Here is a 25043-nt window from a genome sequence, read left to right on the forward strand (position 1 = left end):
AGGTGAGGAGCTGAACAAACACAGCACGAATCAGTGAGTGCATATGGCAAGTATGCCATTCCATGCCCAAAAATACCATTCGAACCACCATATACCATATGAAAGGACTGCGCGGGGCTCACATCAAATTAAATAAATTTCATGCTAGGCTTGGATTCATTAGAAAATATCTGTTTTGACTGTTTTGAATCCAGTCTGTAGCTAATACTCTGCACACTTCTTTGAATTTGCACTATAAAGTGCCTGAACATAACTCCATTTTAATTACATTATTTAAAATTATCATGATCATTACAAAAGGAAGTAGGGAGTGTCTGAGTCAGAGGCTTTATATTTCAGAGTAATGCAAGACTCTTTCAGACTCATCCAACCAGTGGCTAACTTCCTCTATGAAGAGAGTAAGGTAAATATTTCCAAAGCTCAGAACTTAAAGTCTGGCCAGACAGCTTACAAGAGAGAGACAGAGACAGAGAGAGACACACAGAGAGACAGAGAGAGAGACACAGAGAGACAGAGAGAGATAGAGAGACACACACACACAGAGACACAGAGACACAGAGACAGAGAGCAGTGCGGGTGGGGAGAGAGGGCAGTGAGTGCGACTCTGCCGAGAACCCGTCCCTCAGTGTGGCCCTGGGTCCGCCCTCCTTCCAACTTCTCTGTCTTGGGGCTCGTCTGCAGCCGCTTACCCTGGGGTACCGAGGATAGGGGCGCCTGCCACTCAGAGGGCATCCAAGACCACCCAACACATCACGTCCCATCTTGGAGAAGAGAAACAGGATAAGGGAATTATGGACAAGTCTAAAATTCTATATTTCTGATGTTCTTATTTAAGGCATTATATGTTGGCATATACACATTCTTGACATTAGAATTGAATTCTGGTTTAATTGTGTATCTCAACTTATTTGATTAGGAATTTATCAAAATTTTAAAGTATGTTTTTGAAAAAAATGGAAAGATTTGAATGTATTACATTTGACTTACATGATAAGAGTAAAAATTAAGTCTGTTCAACTGTAGTTTCAATTTTTTCCTCTATGTGTACTTTAGTTCAGTAAAAACAGGAGGCTTTTTTCCCCTCAGTAATGTACCATGAAACATGGTTACTTTTTCTTGTGCAGACAGAATTATAATAAGAAGAAATAATATTTTGATCAAACAATAAGGCACACAATTTATCAATTTGGTATAATAAGCTTAGATTCATGAAATATTTTCAATATAATTTCATGTTTTACTGAAAGTGTTTGTCCCTGGTTTTTCTCATGCTTTAAAATTTATTTTTCTTACTTTTTAATTAGACTTTTAAAAAGCTTTACTGAGAACATATCTATTCTTTTTGGTCTGACACAAAAAGTATGTTAACAAAGAAAGCAAGGAATAAAAAAAATTTTCAAGTTGAAATGTACCATAAGTAAGTAAATAGGCTTCAGTCTTCCCTGGACTTTGACATCCTTAAGTTTGCTCTTTAGGATTTAAAGACCTTCATAAGTATTTGATTCATGTTAACTTGAAAATTATAAATTAATTCCATATCTATATATTAGTTTTGTAAGTATTTTTGCAGTTTTAGTGAAATAAAAGATTAATTTAAAGTTAAGTTTCTGTATGATTTAAAAAGAATTTTCCTTCATTGCTGCACCTGGATAGTGGCATAGTGGGGAGCACCATGCTGATACCTTCTTCTGTAGCTTGATGTAATTAATTTTCCTCTTCAGTTTAGTTATTTAACTGGGACCCAAATCACTGGGCATTTGTTGATGACTTGTTTACATTTAATTATATTTTTTTGTGTTTAATTTTTTAAAAAAGTTACTGGAAAAAGAAATTATAGGAGAAAGAAAATCAGTTTTGGTAGCATGTTAATTTTCCAATATTAATTATATGTCATCTGATGGAAATTTAGGGTGAAAAACAAGTAATTCAGCCATATATATTGGTACTTATTTGCCAGTGGGATTCAGTCTTTGTGTCAGATGAGGGGAATGAAACTTACTTTCATTTCTGGAAACTACAAAGCACTTGCATAGAGAAAAAGAAAAAAACAAAAGCAATGATGTGCAGTGGAACATACTTCTTGGCATTTATTTGCATAGAGTATGAACATGTCTGTACGAGTACATTTAACTGTATATTACCTAGAGCAGTTTATCATTTTAAAAGCTATTGCTTGAGAATGACTAGATCTAAGAAGCTCTTGGCTGATGTTTCTCTGTAATGATTATTTATCTAGTATGGTTTCTCTGCCACAGAATTTACCTAAGCCCTAAAAATATGTACTTAATTGTTTGAATGAACACATTCTTGTGTAGTTTCTCTTCTCTTCAATACGACAACAGTTTTGTGAAGTCAAGAGGATGACTAAAAAATTAGAAAATAAAATTTTGTGGTTAGTGCTTTTTTAGAAACTGATTTAAAGAATAATTTTTAAAAACATGAAACGTCCCTTTCCCACCTAGGGGTAAAATAGTAAAAGTTGCATTTATAAAACAACAAGAACAGTTGGGACCTGATTGAGGAAAAATATACTGAAGAGTGTGTTTTTGTATTTTGGATTATGAAATTACCAAATAGCTTTCAGACCCCCACTGGACCACTCAGGTAGGTCCCTGAAGAGGATTTGTATCAATATGTTAATGTGCCCACAATGCTTTATTAAATGTAGTTTCCTCTGTAAATATTTGGAAAGAATTATTATGGTTTTGCTTTTGAAGTTACTTTCCTAAGAGTGATTACTTTCATTTAAATACTATGATTTTTTGGCAATCAACATGAAGTCTTGAAAATTATTTGAAGAGAGAGAATGTAACACACAATTTTTCTTCCTGAAATATAGTCCCTTGAATAGACTGTCTAATGTAAAATTTGTTTCACTGTAATAACACTTCTGGGGCTTCCATGGTGGCTCAGCGGCAAAGAATACACCTGCCAACGCAGGAGACGTGGGTTCCCACCCTGGGTTGGGAATGTCTCCCCGAGAAGGAAATGGCAGACCACTCCAGTGTTCTTGCCTGGGAAATCCCACGGATAGAGGAGCCTGGCAGGCTACTGTCCAGGGGGTCGCAGAGTAACTAAACAACGACAGCAACGACAGCATTCCCGCTATATTTCAGCTTAGAAATCTGGGAGATTTGAGAAATAGTAGGCCCTAGAAATGTGTTTGCTTGGGACTCAGAATTATCAAAGATCACTGAAGCTGGAAGTTCCACTTCCAGGAACAGTGAGACTATGCCTGGTTGTGAATGTGAGGGCACAGGCAGAAACATAGAAACGTCGTGCTACAAAAGATGAATGTTGTTTTAAAAAGGTGTCACAGTATTGTTGCCAGAAGAGAGTCTTAGAGCTTTGATAGCAAGAATACTGGGCCAAAAGAACTTTTCCTTTTTATTGTGAGTTATTTGATAGTTACATCCAAGGTTGAAGAAATGAAGCCTTGGACTTAAAAAAACGAATGAATATACAAATCATATGTAGACCACCATGTGTAAAACAGACAGCTAGTGGGAAGCTCCTGTACAGCACGGGAGCTCAGCTTGGTGTTCGGTGATAACCTGGAGGGGTGGAACAGGGTCGGTGGGAAGGAGACTCAGGAGGGAGGGGATATATGTATACCGACAGCTGATTCAGGGCTTCCCAGGTAGTGCTAGTGGTAAAGAACTCTCCTGCCAATGAAGGAGACATAAGAGATGCAGGTTTGATCCCTGGGTCAGGAAGATCCCCTGGAGGAGGGCATGGCAACCCACTCCAGTATTCTTGCCTGGAGAATCCCATGGACAGAGCCTGGCGGGCTACAGTCCATGGGGTTGCAAAGAGTCAGACATGACTGAAACGACTTAGCATGCACATTATTGTACAGCAGAAACTAACACATCATTGTAAGGTAACTATACTCTAGTTAAAAAAAGAAACCCCGTAATATCCACAGAAAATGTACTCGGAGCTCTCTCTTTTCTCCTTCTCTAGGCTGTACTCCGTTTCACCATGGCCTCCCTCGCTGCAGCAGACGCAGACTTTTGCTTCAACCTGTTCAGAGAGATGGACAGCAGTCAAGGGGGTGAAAACGTGTTCTTTTCCTCTCTGAGCCTCTTCACTGCCCTGGCCCTGGTTCGTTTGGGTGCGAGGGGTGACTGTGCTTCTCAGATTGATAAGGTCAGTCTTGATTGCATCACCAACCACGACTTTTGTAATTGATCATCAGGGCAAACAGTTTTTCCCAAGAGAATATTGCACTGCAATGGTCTCATGTAAAGGAAGACCTCTCAGTGGACCCCGTCCAGGGGAGGAAAGAATGCAGCTTGCAACCCCTGCTCTTTAAGCTGGAACCTTTCCAGAACTGCAGCTTTGATACTGTGCCTTAGTGTGGGTTTCAAAGTGTGTTTCCCATGCCAGCTTCACCTGGAGATCTCAGGAGGAATGTGGAATCTTCGGATTCAGACCTACTGAACCAGAAACTAGGGGATGGGGCCTCGCTTGAGCTCTGATGGACGTTCCAGGCGCACATGAAAGGAGAGAGCCTCAGCCTGAGTGATGGCAGCTCAGTGGCAAAGACCCTGCTGCCAATGCAGGAGATGCAAGAGACCCGGTTCAATCCCTGGGTCGGGAAGATCCTCTGGAGAAGGGAATGGCAACCCACTCCAGTGTTCTTGCCTGGAAAATCCCATGGAAAGAGGATCCTGGTAGGCTACAGTCCATGGGGTCACAAGGAGTCAGACAGGGCTGAGCATGCACGCACACCTGAGTAATATGGATGAGAAGGAAGAGCTAGAAAGAAACGCCAGTGAAGTCCTAGCTTAGGCACGGTGACCTGCCCCAAATGACATAATAGTGCAGCCTGGATGATCACAGCCCACCAGGATGCTTGTCACATTGTCGCCAGCATCACCTTCCCCACCACATTTAGAAACAGCTTATTAATTCACTCCTGCCCACTACCCTGAGCGAGACTGCCGGGAGGCAAAAAGCTCATGGTTTCTCTCCCTTCTCTCAGGAATTTGCCATTGAAATTCAGTGGGTCAGCAGCAGGTGAGATACCAGGGCCCAGGTGCATGTTGAAACTTCGATGCCCAACCTTCTGCCCACCGACCCCTCCCATTATTTTAGTTCATAAACCAGTGCAAGAGGGAAAGGATCCCTGCTGTGACCTCTCACACTTAAGTGCAAGAGAGACAGGATCCCTGCTGTGACCTCTCACACTTAAGTACGTGTTGAGGGCTATTTGTGCAGTCAGGCAAGCTGGAAAGACTTGTTTCGCTCTCTGGACTGCTCCACCAGTAACTGATGCTAGGGAATAACAACAGACTCTAAGAATGCTGCTGTCCCAGAGCTGGAGTGGTTCCTAACTGGTGCGCTGAGCACCTCATGCTAATGCAATGATAACAACAGCCAGCTGGGAACTCCATCAGGGTCAGGCTCCGGGATAAGCTCTTCGTGTATCTTATTTGATGCTCACAGTAACCCTGGAGTTGGCATCATTTCCCGGGTTTTATGCAGGGGTTGTCACATCATCTCTGTGCTAGTAAACTCAGGAAGGTCTTATTCTAAAGCAGAGTTTCTCAACCTTGGCTCTACTGACCTTCTGGGTCGGAGAATTCTTTGTTGTGAGGGGCTGTTCTGCGCTTTGCAGGAGGTTTTGCAGCACCCCCGGCCCTTTCCTTTTGGACGTCATCCGCACACCTCTCCCCCATCGTGAAAATAAAATGTGTCCCTGCTGCTGCTGCTGCTGCTAAGTTGCTTCAGTCGTGTCCGACTCTGTGCGACCCCATAGACGGCAGCCCACCAGGCTCCCCCGTCCCTGGGATCCTCCAGGCAAGAACACTGGAGGGGGTTGCCATTTCCTTCTCCAGTGCGTGAAAGTGAAAAGTGAAAGTGAAGTCGCTCAGTCGTGTCTGACTCTTAGTGATCCCATGGACTGCAGCCTACCAGGCTCCTCTGCCCATGGGATTTTCCAGGCAAGAGTGCTGGAGTGGGTGCCATTGCCTTCTCCCATAAGCTTTGCTGCTGCTACTGCTGCTAAGTCGCTTCAGTCGTGTCCGACTCTGTGCGATCCTGTAGACGGCAGCCCACCAGGCTCCCCCATCCCTGGGATTCTCCAGGCAAGAACACTGGAGGGGGTTGCCATTTCCTTCTCCAATGCATGAAAGTGAAAAGTGAAAGTGAAGTCGCTCAGTCCCTCTTAGCGACCCCATGGACTGCAGCCCACCAGGCTCCTCCGCCCATGGGATTTTCCAGACAAGAGTACTGGAGTGGGTGCCATAAAAAGTGTCCCTAGACACCACCAAATATCCCCAAGAGGAGGAGCCCTAAAGTCAGCAAACTGAAAGGTAGCTCAAAGTACATTACCATAAAGCTTCACTTATCTTGAAGTCAATATTTTAATAAATACAGGTATTGGCTTTGGAAAAATCAATCTAACAACTAATAAAAAAAGATTTCCATTCATTATTTAAAAAACATAATGTTTCAGAAGCAAGTGAGTCTGTTTCTGGTACATCCACATATTCTCAAATAGCCGATCTATCCAATGGTGACCTTGGGGAATTTTTTTTAAAGACAGCTACAGGAAATTTAAAAAGTTAGTCTGACAGAAATTTTGGTCAAAAAGAAGAGAAGATTCCTTTCTCTTTGCTAAGCTTCAGTTAATTAAGTTAATTACTAGGTTGTTTTTATGAGGTAGTGAGTCAAAGGTTTAGAACTCAGAGGAGCAGACACCATTCAAAATGTTTTTCCACAAAACCATATATATTTTACTAAAGATAGCATTACATAACAATCAATATGACTTTCAGAATTTTCTCAGCCTTCTCTTGGTTAAATCTTTCTCAAAGATGATAGAAATGGACCCTCCAACTTCCAGGGCTTATTTTAGAAAGGAAATATGCAACGGGGCCGCCCAAGTTCAAGTTCAGTGAACAAAAGCTGGCTAGAGCTTCTTTCCATCTCGTACTGAGGTGACTGACTATACAGACTTCCTTTGCAACTTTTCCTTTTACAGTTCTGGGGGTGCTGAGAGGTAAGCTTTTACCACGAATGTCACAAATCAGTCAGAACTGGAAAAACAACTCTTGGTGACCCCATGCGCTGCAGCCCACCAGTACCTCTGTACCTGGGGATTCTCCAGGCAAGAACACTGGAGTGGTCGCCTTTCCCTTCTCCAGGGGATCTTCTCAACCCAGAGATCGAACCCAGGTCTCCTGCACTGCAGGCAGATTCGTTACCATCTGAGCCACCAGGGAAGCCCTATAATAACATAATCCAAGTAATAAAACTCATTCTTTTGTTTCCTCCTCTGGTAATTACAAAATAAACTCCATGGGAAGGAGGGTCCTTGTTGAACCTTCCTTTCTTAGTGACAAATTAGCAATTTCTTTTGAGATTTTTTTGTTTGACGTGGACCTTTTGTGAAGTCTTTACTGAGTGTGTTACAATATTGCTTCTATTTTATGTGTTTTGGCCACACACGAGGCATGTGGGGTTGTAGTTTCCTGACCAGGGGTGGAATCTGCAGCTCCCACATTGGAAGGGGGTGCCTTAACCATTGGACATTCAGGGAAGTCTCTTAAATTGGTAATTTCAGTGTTCTGTCAATGAATCACAGTCACAGTGAAACTGACCACAAAACTATGAGGCAGAATTACGAACCCTGGAATATTCTAGTCAACTGGATCAGCTGGGAAGAGGTAACCACAATATCCTTGAAGGCCCTGAAGGATGAGAAAGGGTGTTGATGCTCTTCCTGCCCCACAACTGCCTAGAACTAGGGGAAAAATGACACCCAGGCTTCCAGGCATAGTCCTTGATGTCTGCAAAGACCCCATTTGTGAATAGAACTAATGTGTATATCAAATTTGCCTTATAGACTTTGCCTTCTCTCTCATTCCATCTCATAGTATCATCCTAGATTGAGGATGTAGAAATTGAGGTTAGGTTCCAATTCTTTGTGGCATTTTAAGACTAACAATGATACTAGTAGCCTTTATAAGTTTTCATATCCCTTTCTGAGCAGTTCCATTCTCCCCAAGCCAATATGATGGTGCTATAATTAGGGGTCTGAGGCTTTGAAGTAGAAATCCCTCACAGAGGCCCTGATAGCAACATTGGTTTAGTTAAATTCCCATACGTGTCTCTTTACCCTGCATCAGAACAGACCTTCCAACCTTCTCCCTACTCCAACTCCTCACACACAAACAAAGCCCGAAAGGTCCCTCTAGGCAAAGCTACATCTTTCTACAGAAAATTCAACCAATGAGATTCGGAGAGTCACAAACTGAGACAATAGAACAAATCCACCATTGCCTGGCAGTTATTTAGATCTTTCAGACGATTGGTCGGGGGAATATAAGATAAATGCTGCTCCGCGCACTGCCCACCCGTGCCGAGGAGGCAGGATGCACTCAGTCTGTCCCAGACAGCTGCACGAGTGATTGTCACACGCATGGCACATTTTATTACTTCCTATTAATGGAGTTGTTTTGCATTTCAGATCCCAGAGACAGAGGGCCTGGAAAAAGGCAGATAAAGTGTAGTAAGAAATCAAGATGGGCATAGGAACAATTATTAGAATAATGGGGTTATTGAGAGCCATGCTGAAAAAGGAAACCCCAAACTGCTTAATTTCAAGTAATTTTTTTTGTTTGTTTAGTCACTCAGTCATGTCCAACTCTTTGTCACTCCATGGACTGTAGCCTGCCAGGCTCTTCTGTCCATGGGATTTCCCAAGCAAGAATATTGGAGTGGGTTGCCATTTCCTTCTCCAAGGGATTTTCCAACTCAGGGATCAAACCCATGGCAGGAAGATTCTTTACCACTGAGCCACCAGGGAAGCCTCTCAAATAATTGCAGGATCAAAAATTATATCTAGCAAATCCCAATTTTGCTTCCTATTTAATATTTGCTAGATACTCAATAACTAGTTTTCCTTTTTATGTTTTTATAATGTCTTAAAATTATTTATTAATTGGTGGCACCAGGCTTTAGTTGTGGCACTCGGGATCTAGTTCCTTGACCAGGAATCAAGCCTGGACCCCTGGCACTGGAGGTAGAGAGTCTTAGCCACTGGACCACCAGGGAAGCCTCTTGCTTTTATGTCTTGGTGTATATGTAGTTAACCCCAATCTTGCCTCCTGTTTCATTAAACAAAGTTTTCTTTTTTTTTATGAGACTATTTTTGATTCTGGTTCAGGTTTAATCAGTGAGTGATTATTAAATTGATCCCCAAGAATGAGCAAACCAAAATTATTAGACATATTTCACTTTGTAGCCATTGATTTATGAATTCTCCCAGTTTGTGATACTTTCCCCAATGAATAGTCTTGTTCTAAACACATCAATAGGACAGTTGCACAGTTCATTGCCGCCCTATGTGCTAACAAACAAACTCACAAACACAGCCACCAGCAGTGACATCTCCACTTTATTTTTTATTAGTTCTCTTCCTGTTTGCCACTACTTGCTGACTGCTTTCCTTGTTGCCTGTTTACAGGTGCTTCACTTTAATACCTTCTCAAGACATGGAAACTCTTCTGATACTCAGGTAAAGACAATATGTTCTTCTAGAGAAAGAGACTGTAAGACTCAATTTAGAAAAATCCCCATCTCACTAATATATTTCTATTTTCTCTCCCCTTTAAAGCAAAGGATCATGTCTGTTTCAGATTTCTGTATTGTGGGTATTCCAGATACAATTTTTGATAATTTACTTGTAAATTATCAAGTAAGCCAATATTTTACTTACATGTTAGCTAAAATTTGGCAAGATAGCATGGAACTAAATGTTTGCGTTTTATGCTTTGATATTCACAGTCAACTTACATTGGTAAAATGAATTATTTAGTACATGCATTAGACAAATTCATTATCTTCTGTTAATAGTTTTATTTTAAGGTTATTTATTTATTTCACTAACTCCTTTAATTAACTTTGATCACAGACACTATTTTGAGAAAAAGGGTGAAAATTTTACATGTATGTGACATTGTTTCCTGCTTTAATAAGCATCATTGCTTTTAAATTCTTTTATGATAATATTATACGTGTTTTATTTCATGTGTAAAAAGAGTAGACATATCTTTGCAGCCCAAGAATAATTTTTTATAAATCTTTTTAACAGCAGCCAGGACTCCAATCTCAACTGAAAAGAGTTCTGTCTGATATAAACACATCCCACAAGGATTATGACCTCAGCATTGCCAATGGACTTTTTGCAGAAAAAGTATTTGATATTCGGAAGGTAAGTGCAGGCTCCTATGTTAGATGGTTATTTCTGTTATGAACCTGAGTCTTGCCCAATTTATCATATGAATAAAGGCTTGCGCCTTTCCATGGGGCCATACCAAGGTGATATATTGTTTTCCTGTCACTATTAATTAGGTTCCCAGATGCCTTCTCAATATTATCACTTTATTTCCAAAGTACAGCTTTTCTTCACCTGAGTGAACACATATTCAGGGTCACTAGATTGACATGCTCCAAGACAGAGAAAGCTTGTCCACTGGCAGTGATGTGGAGTTAGAATTGGGGTGGGAGGAGCAGACAGTGCATTTAGGGTTGTCTATGGGCAGCAGAGAAAAAGCCTATTCACTTTTCCTTTGAGTTTTCTGTCTTCTAGGACAGTTCTTCATCCCCAGTGCCTTCACCTCCCTTTTTTTTTTTTTTTCTCAGCTATGCCCTTCCATCTCTCCTGCCAGCAGTTACTTATCTTTTCAATAAGATCACTTATAAAAGGGGGCTTCCCCAATGGCTCAGCTTGGAAGGAATCCACTTGCAATGCAGGAGACACAGGAGACATGAGTTCAATCTCTGGGTCAGGAAGATCCCCAGAGTAGGGAATGGCTACCCACTGCAATTTTCTTACCTAATCCTATGGACAGTGGAGTCTGGTGGCTACAGACATGGTGTTGCAAAGAGCTGGGCATGACTGAGCATGTGGCACACACTTATAAAAGAGTTCTTGGTAAGAGACATAGTAAGGCTGGCCAGTGGTAGAATTGCAGCTAAGACTCAACACAGGAGGTGAATAACTTGAGGCCAGTAGACTGATTTCCCTCATCATGGAATTCTCCTCATTCAAAGACCAGCAAGTCCTAGAACGCACTCTTGCATGCTGGTATGCCTGACCCATCATTGCTATGACAACCAGAAGTTGGTAGTATTGTTTAAGCAGACACAGTGGCCGCGATTCTCTGGGGGAAGTCTGTTCTCCCTTTTAATTCTCCACGTCTCACACAACTATAAAACTCCACTCCGTGACGTCTCTGGGCTGGTCTCCGCTGGCATCTTTTCCAGCTCTCTGTGTTCCGCCCAGTCATTAATGCTTTGTCTGTCTGTCACCCACTCAGATTCTTTGCCCTTTCCAGCACCACTCCCGAATTGTTTGGCAACCTGTCAATTATGAAGCATTAGGTCACTTTGCTTTTAATCCTCCCAAAGGTATCCTACACAAGTTTTACAGGGGCCACCATGATGTTCAGCCACGGTTTGAGTCTCAATTCCACAGATGCTGTTATCTTCCTGAGGGACCCTCAGCCGTAGCCTGGATGTTGATGAGTCTATCATGGTGCTATTTATAGCATCTTGTTTTTTGTGTTCCTTTTTCTGACTCTCCTTGCAATGCACCCAGAAGCACAGTAAAGGTGAGGTCTAATCAAGATCTTCGAAAACAAGGCAGCTGTTTTTTTTTTTTTTCTCTCCCAAACATTTATAAGTATAATAAGTTATTCTAAAAACTACTTTTGATTTAAATGTACCTATCATCAAATTTCAATCAGATAGATCAGTACAAAGATAGATAATCTCCAAGCTGCTTACATTTCTTCTTATAACACTTTTTAACTCACATTTGAGTATGGGTTCAAATAAGAGGATACATATTCTACTAGAATTGATAAAGATAATAATATGTAAATAGTCTCGGTGTATGGTATTATATGAAAGTATGGTATTATAGAAGACTCAACCACTATCTCTGACCCCATGTTCCCCCTCCTCCCCCAATCCTTGCTAAATGTGCCTTGGTTAGGACCGCTGTACATGTTATTCCATACCTGATTCTGCCACTGTTTTGAATAAACTCAGTGTCCCTATGGAAGATTCCGCTTCCACAGTTTCCTGACCTTCTCTCTACACCACTATAGATACCTGAGCCACACCCTGCAACTCATCAACGACCTGAAGTCTACAGCTCCGGTTTTCCAGTGTGGTCACAGCACCGCGTGCGTCTCATTCTTTCATCACTGCTCCACCTGTTCTTCAGCTGCACTGAGTCATTCATTCTCTTGATCTCTCGACTTTCTCTCAGCGTATCAGCTCTCTCCTTGCCTAGCTTTATTCCTACACTGAACTGCTCTCAGCCATTCCTTCCCCATTCTCTTCCCCCAACAAAGCCCTGAGTCGGGAGCAGCGCCGTGACTTCACTCACAGTTGTGCCTGGGCTACAGGGGAATGCTTGCGGGAAGCCTGGAGGTGTGCAGTTACCACCACGGCGTGGCGGTCTCCCTGCCGTCCCGGTCAGACGTTCTTCGTGGGTCCAACAGCCAGCTTTGGTGTTTCATTCCTGACGGCAGTTTCTGAAAACTCTCCTACTTCTCTCAGATTCCCAACAGCCCCTTACTACCACCACCACTTTCAACTGAAGGTCTTGTCTTCTTGACAAAGAAAATAGAGGCGGGATTCATATCCCAACCCATTTGCTGATCTTTCCCCCCTTTCCATCAATTTCAGAGGGAACAGTTTTCCTAAACGGTCAATTCCTCCACTGCTTTCTTGCCTCCTACTTCTTCCTTGGTGTTATCTTTCCAACAATATTCTTTATTGGGCTTTTACTAACCTACTTTCTTCTTTCTCATAGCATATAAATGTATGTACAAGGTACCTTTTCTCTAAAGTTTTTTTTTTTTTAAGCTGCTTAATGATTCTCCTTCCCATCTTATTGTTTCTCAGACTGAAAATGTAAGCTTGAAAAATCCAGCTTAATGAAAGAGTAATATGTATTCTCGGAGTCCATTTGCCCCCCTTTTACTCCTCAGTCCACTGCAATCCGGCTTCTATGTTAAATGCTCCCCTGAAATCCTTTTTTATGAAGTTGACTGCTGCCTTCCATGTAGACACCTAAGCTATGAACACTTTGCAGTTTTTATCTTATCTGCCTCTTCATAGTATTCAACATGAATGATGTTCCCTGAAACCTTCCCCTCTCATTGTTTTTATGGTATTGATTTCTCCTGGTTTTCTATTCAGTCTCTTTGTTTCATCTCAGTCTCTTTTGTTTATATTCGTTCCTCCAGGCATCCCTAAAACACTAGTGTTCTTTAAACTTTCTGTCCTCAGCCATCTTCCATTTTCAGTTAACTTTCTTACCCAAGGAGAGATCACGTGTTCAAAACGTGTGTAGTTCTTTAGCCTTGTTCTCCCTGCCTCTGTACGCTCTGTGGCTGTACCTGCCTCCTGCCAGTCCTCAGGCGGGCACCTCCAGACTCTCATGTACCACCCTTCCTGTCCTCTGACTTCTCTTTCTTCTGTGTTCTCTCTCAGTGAATTTTCCACCAAGTATTTGGGTCAAATTTGTCTTCTCCTTTTCCCTAAGCTTCACAGTCCATTAGTGAAGAAGACTTATTAGGTCTTCCTTCTACTTTTCAAAAGAAAAGCTATATTGAAATAATCTGAAACTTACAGAAAAGTTGCAAGTATTATAGAGAAGAAAAAATTTTTTTCCTGAACCACTGGAAATCCCTAATCATATTTGAAGTCTTTGGTGTAATCCTACAAACAGTGAGATTCTCCTACATAACCACAGTGCAACCACCATAACCAGGAAATTCACACTGTTAGATCATTACCAGCTAATCTTTAGATCCTTTTACATCTAATCAATCATCATTACATCATCCCATAGCAAAATAATTTACTTCAGAATCGTGCATTGTGTTTTGTTGGTATGTATCTTTAGTATCTTTCAATTTGGAACAGTTCCCTAGCCTTTTTTTTGACTTTAAGGATCTTGACACTTTCAATGATTATTCATAATGTCCAGTTTTAGACTAGTTATATTTTAGAATGTCCTTCAGTGTGATTTGTTTGATGTTTCTTCATAATTAGAGTCATATTTTTTCCAGCTGTATTGAGACATAATTAACATATAACACTGTGTAAATCTAAGGTGTACAAAATGTCAATTTGATACTCTTATATGTCGTAAAAGTCTTCCCTGGTGCTCAGACGGTAAAGAAACTGCCTGCAATGTGGAAGACCGGGATTTGATCCCTGGGTCAGGAAGATCCTCTGGAGAAAGGAATGGCAACCCACTCCAGTATTCTTGCCTGGAGAATCCCATGGATAGAGGAGCCTGAAGGGCTACAGTCCATGGGGTTGCAAAGAGTTGGACATGACTGAGCAGCTAACACACATATGTTGCAAAATGGTGATCACCCTTTCTTTAGATCACTCCTCCATCTGATTTGATAGAAAACATCACGGGTATTGCTTTATTTTCATCATATTATCCTTATTGCCCCCCGGCAGGATTTTGATTAATCCTATTGCTGACAGTGTTATCTTTGATCACTTGATTAAGGTGGTATCTGCTAGGTTTCTTGAACAGTTTTTCAGTAGGAAGAGAATGACACAAACAAGGGGCAAGAGGTAGGAGGCCCCTGAAATAGTCATGGTGGAAAGAGTGGTGAAGTTAAGGGGTGGTATCAGCCACAAGCCCTGCTGATCTCCCCCAGTGCATTTCAGTGTGCTTGCTCTGCAATTTGACTTCAAGTTCCCCAGTCCTCCCTCCCAGCCTATTTCTTCACCTTTGATGCAGGACGTAGTCCTTGAGTAAGGTAGTGGAAATGAGGGGACAATTTCAAATATATATCTCTTATGGTGCTTAGTTGGTGGTGATTTGTAAGTACAAAAGCTGTGTTTATTACTTATAGAGCTGTGTATCATTTATGTTTACAGGACTACATTGAGTGTGCTGAGAAATTATATAATGCCAAAGTGGAAAGAGCTGACTTTACAAATGATGTGGAAGATACCAGATATAAAATCAACAAATGGATTGAAGATGAGACCCATGGTGAGTGCAATGCCCTGTTTATCTGCAAGATTGTCAGTTATATGTGAATATCGAGAACTCCCAATTTTAAAGTTGGGAGTCTTTTGTACATATGAGAAACTGCTCCTGCTTACCAGAAGTAATGATTGCTGTTATTTAAAATTGCTCTAGTTGTTGTCCAGGGAATTCCTAGTTGGCACAATGGTAAAGAATTCACCTGCCAATGCAGGAGACACAGGTTAGATCCCTGGGCTGGGAAGATCCCCTGGAGGAGGAGATGGCAACTCACTCCAGCATTCTTGCCAGGAAAATCCCATGAACAGTGGAGCCTGGTGGGCTACAGTCCATGGGTCACAAAGAGTCGGACACGACTGAGCGTACACACACATAGTTTTTATGACTCTCTGTCAAAAAAATAAACTTAATTTTAAATTCTCTTCATTTTCAGAATTGTATATCTGGCAATGGTGGTTCCTTCCACAAAAAAGCATATTTCTTTATTGACAAGTCTCTTTCTAACTGAAAATGAAGTTCCAGCTAATGGTCTGGTTTAGTACAAAACAAATAAAGAAATCTATTTATTGTTTCCTTAGTCAATGATTTCAAAGCTTGTCATTTCTTTACCTAAGCAATGGCCTTGATTTATACTCTGAACAATATATACATATTTGCTGTTTGTTTCTGTTTCAAAAATATGAGACGTGTAAGTTGCTCCTTTAAGTGCAAACATTCAAAGGCATATAATTATTCCAGGAAACAAGAATACAGTGGCTCAGTTTTGCTTTTGCTCACTCATCATCATCACTTCACTAGAGTTAATTTGACCATTAGCCACCATGTATTTCAAATATACTCTTCATAAATCAAAAACTATGCAACTACTTTTCTAATGCTGTTCAGTCGCTCAGTTGTGTCCGGCTCTTTGCTACCCTAAAGCACGCCAGGCCTCCCTGTCCTTCACCATCTCCTGGAGTTTGCTCAAATTCATGTCCTTTGGGTTGGTGATGCCATCCCACCATCTCATCCTCTGTCGTCCCCTTTCCTCCTGCCTTCCATTTAGTGTTAAAGTATTTTGGTGTATCAGATTACTAGTACCTTTCTTTATTTGGAGCAGTAACTTATTTCCCTTTTTTCCTTTCTCATGCAAATCTATGTATAATTATTCTCACTGTGATGAGGGCATGGACTCAATACTTATTTGGAGGAACACTTCAAAATGATGCCAATATTCCAATAAACCTACCCTGGTCTTATTAGGTTTTATTCCTCCTCCTCCCCGCTCCCTCCACCCCCTCTTCAATCCTATGCACACTGCCAGAGTCATCCTTTAGAAAGGCAAATCTGATCCATCACGACCATGTCCTTTTTTGTGTTTTAGTGAATCCTGAACAATGCTTTTCCATCGCCTTCAAGATAATAAAAAATTCTTATCAGACTTTCCAGGCTCAATTATCTGGCTCCTGCCACCAGCCTTTCCAATCTTACTCTTCCTATTGAATCAGAATAAGTTAGGATTTCCCCAAATACAGTCAGCTCTTCGAAGCTTTCAAGTTTTGAATAAAGAGTCCCAACTTTATGGAAATTCTCCCTGGCCCTCACCTTGCCCTCAGCTCAAGCAGGTGGCCTGGCCATAGACACTGTGTTCCCACCCCACGCTGAGCACAGGGCTGTGACCCCAGGATGCTGCAACTGCATTAAGGTGGTGCCCCCACTGCACTGGACTTGTTAATATAGGTTCACAGGGTCAACACACAGCGAAGCCAAACAAACTGAACCATCAGTTTGGAGCAGAGAAGGTTCACTGCAGGATCAGCCAGTGGTCTATGCGGTGGACCCCAAAGCCCCGAGCTCCTGGAAGAGTTTCAGCAAAGCATTTTTAAAAGCCAGGGGAGGCGGGGAGTTGCAGAGTGGTGATCAGCTCATGAAGAATTTTCTGGCTGTTGCTGAGGCACCAGGGTGGTGTCGCAGAGGTTCATATTCTCAGGCCTTAGGCTCCAAGAGGCCTGAGGCTATGGGCTCCTGTGTTAGGCACTTAACATCCTCCAGGGAGGTTTTTACATCCGCAAGACAACTCAGGAAATGTGGGCATGCTAAGTCCCTTCAGTTGTGTCTGACTCTTTATGATCCCATGGATGGTAGTCCACCAGGATCCTCTATCCATGGAATTCTCCAGGCAAGAATACTGGAGTGGGTTGCCATTTCCTCCTCCAGGGGATCTTCCCAACCCAGAGACTGAACCTGGCTCTCCTGCATTGCTGGCAGATTCTTCACCATCTGAGCCACCGGGGAAACCCATTATATTCCTGAGTCTCCTGCTTCTCTTATATTGGCAGGCAAATTCTTTACCACTAGTGCCACCAGCAAATGTGTATCAAATACTATTATCCAGGCACTTCAGGAGAAGGCAGTGGCACCCCACTCCAGTACTCTTGCCTGGAAAATCCCATGGATGGAGGAGCCTGGTGGGCTGCAGTCCATGGGGTCGCTAAGAGTCGGACACGACTGAGCGACTTCACTTTCACTTTTCACTTTCATGCATTGGAGAAGGAAATGGCAACTCACTCCAGTGTTCTTGCCTGGAGAATCCCAGGGATGGGGGAGCCTGGTGGGCTGCCATTTATGGGGTCGCACAGAGTCAGACACGACTGAAACGACTTAGCAGCAGCAGTAGCAGCAGGCACTTCAGAGAGGAGCTAAAGAAGAGGTTATGGGGGAAGGTCTGCCCAGGGAAGACCCCATAGGATCCTGTTCAGTATCTAGAATAGTGCAAGGCATTTAGCAAAAATTTCATGAACATGGAATGTAGAAATTAGCCCATTCAATGAAATGGCCTTAAACTATACTTGGAATGCTATGGCCTCAAATAAATGAAGGCAGTTTGGTGTCTACGAGTAGGGAAGGTCTCTGAGCATTGTCTTCTTGGGTCAGAATCCTGTTTTATGTGACTTTGTACAAATTACTTTTCTATGCCCTAGATTTCTCAACAGGCAACAGAAATAATAATAGTGCCTTTCCTACAGGGATTTTGTGAGAATTAAACCAAATATTGCACATAAAGCATTCCACATGGAAAGTGCTGGACAAAGTAATTGATCACAGATTATTACTAATATCATGATCATTTTAATTATGTGATAAGAAAAATATTCATCTTGTCTTTAGCTTTTTAAAATTTACATTTTTTCCCTCAATTTTTCAAAAGGCAAAATCAGGGATGTCTTTCATGAAGGTACCATAAGCTCATCTGCTGTGATGGTGCTGGTGAATGCCGTGTACTTCAAAGGCAAGTGGGAGTCAGCCTTCACCAAGAACCAGACCCAAAGTTGCCATTTCAGATCTCCCAAGGTATGGAATTCTGTTTAATTTAGGAAGATTTTTGCCAATAATATGCCTTTACAGGGCTTCCCTAGTGACTCAGACAGTAAAGAAACCACCTGCATGTAGGAGACCTAGGTTCAATCCCTGGGTTGGGAAGATCCCCTGGAGAAGGGCACAGCAACCCACTCCAGTATTCTTGCCTGGACAATCCCACAGACAGAGGAGCCTGGCGGGCTACAGTCCATGGAGTCACAAAGAGTCAGACATGACTGAGAGACTAATACTTTCACTTTCACACAGTAATCTTAGTATAGTAGAAACATCAAAGACTTTGTAGTCAGACATGCCACGTTAGGGTTCTTACCTTGCTTCATAGGAATTGCCTTGTCTTAGCACATGAACCTTAAAACCGTAGTCTTTCTCACAAGTAAAACCCAGTGATTCCATTAGTTCACCTAGAACATTGCTTTCAATACTTTGGTCACCTGATGCGAAGAGCTGACTCATTGGAAAAGACCCTGATGCTGGGAAAGATTGAGGGCAGGAGAAGAGGATTACAGAGGATGAGATGGTTAGATATCATCACCAACTCAATGGACATAAATCTGAGCAAACTCTGGAGATAAAGAGGGACAGGGAAGCCTGGAGTGTGGCATTTCATGATGTACAAAGAGTCAGACACGACTTTGTGACTGAACAACAACAACAAATTCCTTTCAATCCTCAGTTTTTCATGTTGAAGCATAGAAATTCAGATTTAACGTTTAAACATAGTTTTATTTTTAAGTGGAAAATGCTATTGAAACGTTCTTTCTGCATCTTTCCACATCAGAAGTTTTAGACACAGGAGTGCTGAGAGCTCCTGGAAATCAAAGATGACTGATAAGTGAGGAGATGCGCAGTAAGAGGTTGTCTAGCAGGCCGTGTCTGTGGGGAGAGGAGCGCTTTGGGTGGAAGGAGAAGAAACTTGAGCACAGAGTAGATCAGACTCCAGAAGGACTTGGAGTTTGGTGGCCTTTAGCACCCGCATGGAGGGCGGCCAGCCCTGCTGTGTGTCCCTAACTGCAGGGTCCTAAGGAGAGCCCAACTCGGGAGCAAGTCTATAATGTAGGTGCCTCTATGAGAACACAGAGAGGGGCATAGAAGTATTTTGAAAATCCTAAGTGAAAAAACTGAAACCTATTAACTCCTAATAAACCATAACTCTGTCTGATAGAGATGTTAGCTGTGTAATTGCAAAATGAAGCATATTAGACAGTCCCAGAATTGTAATGGGGCTTCCCAGGTGGGGCTAGTGGTAAAGAATCCACCTGCCAATGCAGGAGATGCAGGAGACTCAGGTTTGATACCTGGGTAGGGAAGATCCCCTGGAGGAGAGCATGGCAATCCACACCAGTATTCTTGCCTGGAAAATTCCATGGACAGAGGAGCCTGGTGGATGGGGTTGCAAAGAGTTGGATGTGACCGAGTGCACACACACAGAATTTTAATCACTGGGGCTGACAGTGTTAATGGTATTTGGAAATGAGCTTTTATTCCCCATTCTTTCCTTCAACTCCTCTGGTAGACTGCATTTGTTAACTCATTTCCATGAATGAAAATGAAGCATGACTCTTTCCTGCAATGTCTGTGGGGTTTTGTTTGTTTGTATTTTGCTCCTAAATAATGGCTTATTTAAATAAATATGAGTATGTGCAAATAAAATATCTGTAAGTATTAACATAAAGTATAATAACATCGTTTAAAATAATCTTCGTGACTATATCCCTTATAATAGAGCTCTAATATATAGCTTATAATATAATACGCTGTGGAATCTATATCACTTGACAGCTTTGGTTCCATCCAAAATTGGTGAAATCACCCTTTTGTTAAGAAGTCTGGTTTCCATCTTTCTCCAGCATAACTCCGCTGTGGGAATCTTCCCTGCCCTAGCTTGGAAATGAGACTTGGCCGCTCAGCCCCCACGGCTCCAGACTCAGTGAGAAGGCACCAGCCTGTCTCACTAGGAAGGCGCCTTCTTCCTTTACTGCATCGTGGGTGCTCTTTCTGGGGTTTGGATTCTTTGTCAAAAAGGACAACCTTTCTGGAGGAAGAAGAGCCCATAATTGAAGCGTAAAATTTATCTGTCCTCCTCTGTAGGATATTCTTTCGTAAAGGGAGATTTTATAGAAATACTGAAAAACTTGCAGGATCACAATATCTTTTAGGAAAAGAGTTTATTATATCTCTATTATGTTTCTAAATCTAGAAGTGATATCCTAAAGATAAGAGATACTGTGTTTCCCTCAAGTTAATTTGTCAAATATTTCACAGGAATTAAAAAAAAAAGCTTTACAACACCCTATTATTAAACTGTAATTTTTATAACACTTGCCTGGATAATACTTCAGATAAGAAAAAAATCTATAGCAATCACTTGAAATTATAATGCTATTGAATAATTATTCATGACATGATATAGACATTTTCAGATAAAACACTAAATGCAAGGCAATGCTCCAAGTGTTAGCTACAGTAAGGCACACAATCTCGACAACAATCCTATGCAATAGAGGCTGTGTTTACCTCCATTACAGAGATGAGGTGTAGAGACATAGAGCAGTGAAGTAACTTTCCCAAGGTCACACAGTTGGTGAGTTTAAAACTCAGGTAGTTACTCTCAGAGTCTGGTTTCACTCGAGATGTGGGCCGGTAGGACCGCCACTGGCAGCAAGCTGGGGAAAACCCACTGGAAAGAAAAGCCTGAAGCACTGTTCCACTGCATTTGGTCCATACATGAAATAAGGAGGGCTTTAACTGTTTTTTTTTAATGACTTGACTTTCAGTGTCCTGGGAAAGCAGTGGCCATGATGCATCAAGAACGGAAGTTCAATTTGTCTGTCATTAAAGATCCATCCATGCAGGTTCTTGAGCTCAGATATCATGGTGGTATAAGCATGTACATAATGCTGCCGGATAATGACCTGTCCCAGGTAAGTTACCACTGTTGATCTCATTGCTGGGGAATAGGAAGATGTCTAGGACCCTTGATTGTGTTCTCATCCATCAGCTTCAAGATTTCAGGTTGTCAGAATTAGTCACTCACCCATTTGTTCATTTACTAGTCCAAGATTTGTAAATAATGCTCATAAGAAAACTTTTCCCATTATAAATCTGGAATAATCTATGATCAATTCTCAGTGTTAAGGAGTTGGTGAGTTCAATTTGTGAGTCACTTTGGGGCAGCGTGTTGGAAAGATATATGTGGTCCCTCACTCTGTCACTAGGGGCTTCCCAGCTGGCTCAGTGGTAAAGAATCCACCTGTCAAGCAGGAGACATGGGTTCGATCTCTGGGTCCGGAAGGTCCCCTGGAGAAGGAAATGGCTACCCACTCCAGTGTTCTTGCCTGGAGACTTTCATGGACAGAGGAGCCTGGTGGGGTACAGTCCATGGGTTTGCAAAGTCGGACACGACAGGGCACACACACACGCGTGCACTATGTCACTGAGGGTCCAGGCTGTGCATCTTGGGCACATCTCCCTACATTGTCTTGAGTTGCAGTTGTCACACGTGTGCAGTAGCAGGGTCATTTGTATCCAAATCTTCCAGTGTGGGCGCCGCGCTGGGGGATGCTGATCACACCAGCCCCGAGGCTACAGCTCTGGTCTCCTTGCTGTTGGCTACCTGGGGTCCCATTGGTTTACTTCTACAAGTTGCGCAAATGTTATTTTCCATGTCTTTCATGAGGCAGAAATGGTCAGGAAACACTGATTCAAATGACTGCTGAGTTCCTTTCTCCCTCTGATGATCTCTGATTCCCAAATTCCTTCACTTGCTCACTGTTCCACTTTGTCTATATATGTTAATATGTGGGCAGAGAACAGAAGTGCCCTGAAATGTCAATATAAATAAACCACACCTTGTCATAGCAGAGCAAATTAAACATATGATTCATTCAAGAGTACTTGAACCATTTGTTTTAATCATTTCCCATTTCCAGACTCCCCTGGCACCCTTCCACATACTTACAAGCAAATATCCAGGAGAGAATTGTTATGGAAAACCATATACCTCTGAGGCTATTGTTTCATCTGTTTCTTAACCATATGGTTCTAAATTGCCTTTTAACTATTTCTACAGATTGAAAACAAACTGACTTTTCAGAATCTAATGGACTGGACCAATCCAAGAAAAATGAAGGCTCAGTATGTCGAAGTGTTTCTACCTCAGTTCAAGATAGAGAAGAATTATGAAATCAAGCACTATTTAGAAGCCCTAGGGCTGACAGATATCTTTGATGAATCCAGAGCTGATCTCTCTGGTATAGCTGCAGGAGGCCGTCTGTATGTATCAAAGCTGATGCACAAGTCTTACATAGAGGTCACCGAGGAGGGCACAGAGGCCACCGCCGCCACAGGAAGCAACATTGTGGAAAAGCAGCTGCCCGAGCCCAGTGTGTTCCGAGCTGATCATCCATTCCTGTTTATAATCAAGAAGGGTGACAGCATCTTGTTCAGTGGCAAAGTCTCTTGCCCTTGAAACTACAACTGGTTTTTATTAGAATAGAAACAACACACCAAGGAACCACCGCAAGGAAATAGATTTAAGTTTAATTGGAAGCATGTGATGACTCCTTTCAGTTTACTTCCTTCTAACATTGATCAGCAGAAGATTTGGGTGATTTGACTTGACCTGGTTGATTGTCCTGATCTTGCTCTTAGCATTTCTACCACCATCAGGCCCGCCTCTTTCTAATTTCATCGTCTTTCTATCCACATTGATTTCTGCCAGTCTTTACCATAGCCACTTGCACAAAGATCTGGGTATACTATCTGGGAACTGTGGGATGCTCTACCTGTAATGTTAGAGTAGTAACGTAGAAGCAGCCCTAGGGATATTTTTTGAGACTATAGTTATCACAAGTATTCTAGTTTCATTGCAAATATCTAGGAAGTAGATCCAGCTGCTGGAAATAAGTGTCAAGGATAACTTTTCCTTGCTGAGCTAAGAAGACATCAGAATTTACTTTTAGTATATCTGATTTGAAATTAGTATCTAATCTAGATGCTAAAAATTATGGACTTGGCATTGGGAACCAACAAAATAGTTGGTCAATAATTTTGACTTGATATCTTTCAGCCTTTCCTTGATAGAGATTTGATGTGTACATAGTTTTTCAAATATTAGTGTCTTTTAACTTTTTCCAGTTGTTGTTTACAGCATGTTATTTCATATGCTGTATAGTTTTTTTTTCTCTATTTATCAGAATAAAAAAACACAAAATAATTATACCGTGTGATTGTTTTCCCTGGACGAATTGTGGGACTACCGGCACTGTTCTCTAGGCCAAGCAAGCAATTAAAAGAAAGAATGCTTTTTTAATATAAAACTGATTTGGTTAATGTTGCTGTTTTATTACACGTAAAAGTTACTTTTACAGATACTTACATAAGCAGATCATCTAATTTAAAATTAAATATTAGGATTTAAATTCATAAGGTTACACAATTTGCATATATTAACCCATAGTAATTTTATTGTTGAAAAACCTGACCACATTCATGTTCTTTGTGGAGATCTCCACTCAGGCCGACTCACAAAACACATCATGTCCACACATACTCATTTCCACCTCCATCCGTGGCTCCTTGAGAGCATTCTGTGTTCTGCTAAACACACACCAAACCTAAACAAAGGGATGATGTCTGAGGTGAGGGGAAGAGCATCCTTGGAGTTTCTATTTCTAAAGGAGCAGAAAGAAGCTTTTTCTCACAACTCTTAATAGAAAGGAGGAGAAATATCCTCATCACCTTCATTATCATCATAATCATAGCTTATTTACTTTACTTTTTTAAGACTTTTTTTTGATGTGAACTATCTTTAAAGTCTTTATTGAATTTGTTACAATATTACTTCTGTTGTTTATGTTCTGGTTTTTTGGCCTTGAGGCATTTGGGATCTTAGTTTCCCAATCAGGGATCGAACAATCACCCCCCTACGCTGGAAGATAAAGTCTTAACCACTGGACCACCAGGGAAGCCCCCCACCACTTATCACTTATAAAATGATCTCAGACCTCATCTCGATTCTCCTTACAAACCTGTAAGGTTGAAATTATTATTTATCATTGTTATTCTCATTTCATAAGGAAAATAAGTTTCATAGACATTAAGCAACTGCCAGAGATGATTTGTGCTCTGTCAAGACATGCCTTGGACTTCAGTGCAAACCTCACTGTGCCTTGGCTACGCTGAGTCTTCTCATCTCACATTCTAGCACCTCACATGGCTCACCCCTTCTCTAGTATGCTTACCGATTGACGCCAAGTGTCTCTGATGACTTCAGGCTTTTCTGGAAGATGACACCCCTTATAAATTTGGGCAAATTCATAATTACATACTACATGTTCTCATGTTTGGGTCATCTAGACTTTCAGGTGGAGAAGGCAATGGCACCCCACTCCAGTACTCTTGCCTGGAAAATCCTATGGACAGAGGAGCCTGGTAGGCTACGGTCCATGGGGTCATAAAGAGTCAATAACGACTGAGCGACTTCACTTTCACTTTTCACTTTCATGCATTGGAGAAGGAAATGGCAACCCACTCCAGTGCTCTTGCCTGGAGAATCCCAGGGATGGGGGAGCCTCGTGGGCTGCCGTCTATGGGGTCGCACAGAGTCGGACATGACTGATGTGACTTAGCA

General features: G+C 41.8%; 1 protein-coding gene across 3 annotated transcripts; it reads left to right on the forward strand.

Annotated features, from left to right (window-relative positions):
- Positions 1 to 343: 343 nt before the first annotated feature.
- SERPINB7 (serpin family B member 7) lies at positions 344 to 23624 on the forward strand. 3 transcript variants are annotated; one of them, XM_086372482.1, is made up of 8 exons: positions 344 to 403; positions 3967 to 4152; positions 9482 to 9532; positions 10109 to 10228; positions 14944 to 15061; positions 18243 to 18385; positions 21187 to 21333; positions 22482 to 23624. In XM_086372482.1, exons 1-8 carry the CDS (start codon positions 344 to 346, stop codon positions 22878 to 22880), a joined length of 1224 nt encoding a protein of 407 aa, XP_086228608.1. In that variant the 3' UTR covers positions 22881 to 23624. The 3 variants fall into 3 exon arrangements, with proteins under 3 accessions (XP_086228608.1, XP_086228609.1, XP_086228610.1); XM_086372483.1 differs by having other exon boundaries at positions 349 to 403; positions 10112 to 10228; XM_086372484.1 differs by lacking the exons at positions 344 to 403; positions 3967 to 4152; positions 9482 to 9532; positions 10109 to 10228 and adding an exon at positions 12882 to 13928.
- The last annotated feature ends 1419 nt before the right edge of the window (positions 23625 to 25043 follow it).

Source organism: Bos grunniens, chromosome 24, assembly GCF_055505025.1.
Source record: "Bos grunniens cultivar Pamir isolate PY7600 chromosome 24, Bosgru_T2T1.0, whole genome shotgun sequence".
In the NCBI taxonomy this organism is placed as follows: domain Eukaryota; kingdom Metazoa; phylum Chordata; class Mammalia; order Artiodactyla; family Bovidae; genus Bos; species Bos grunniens.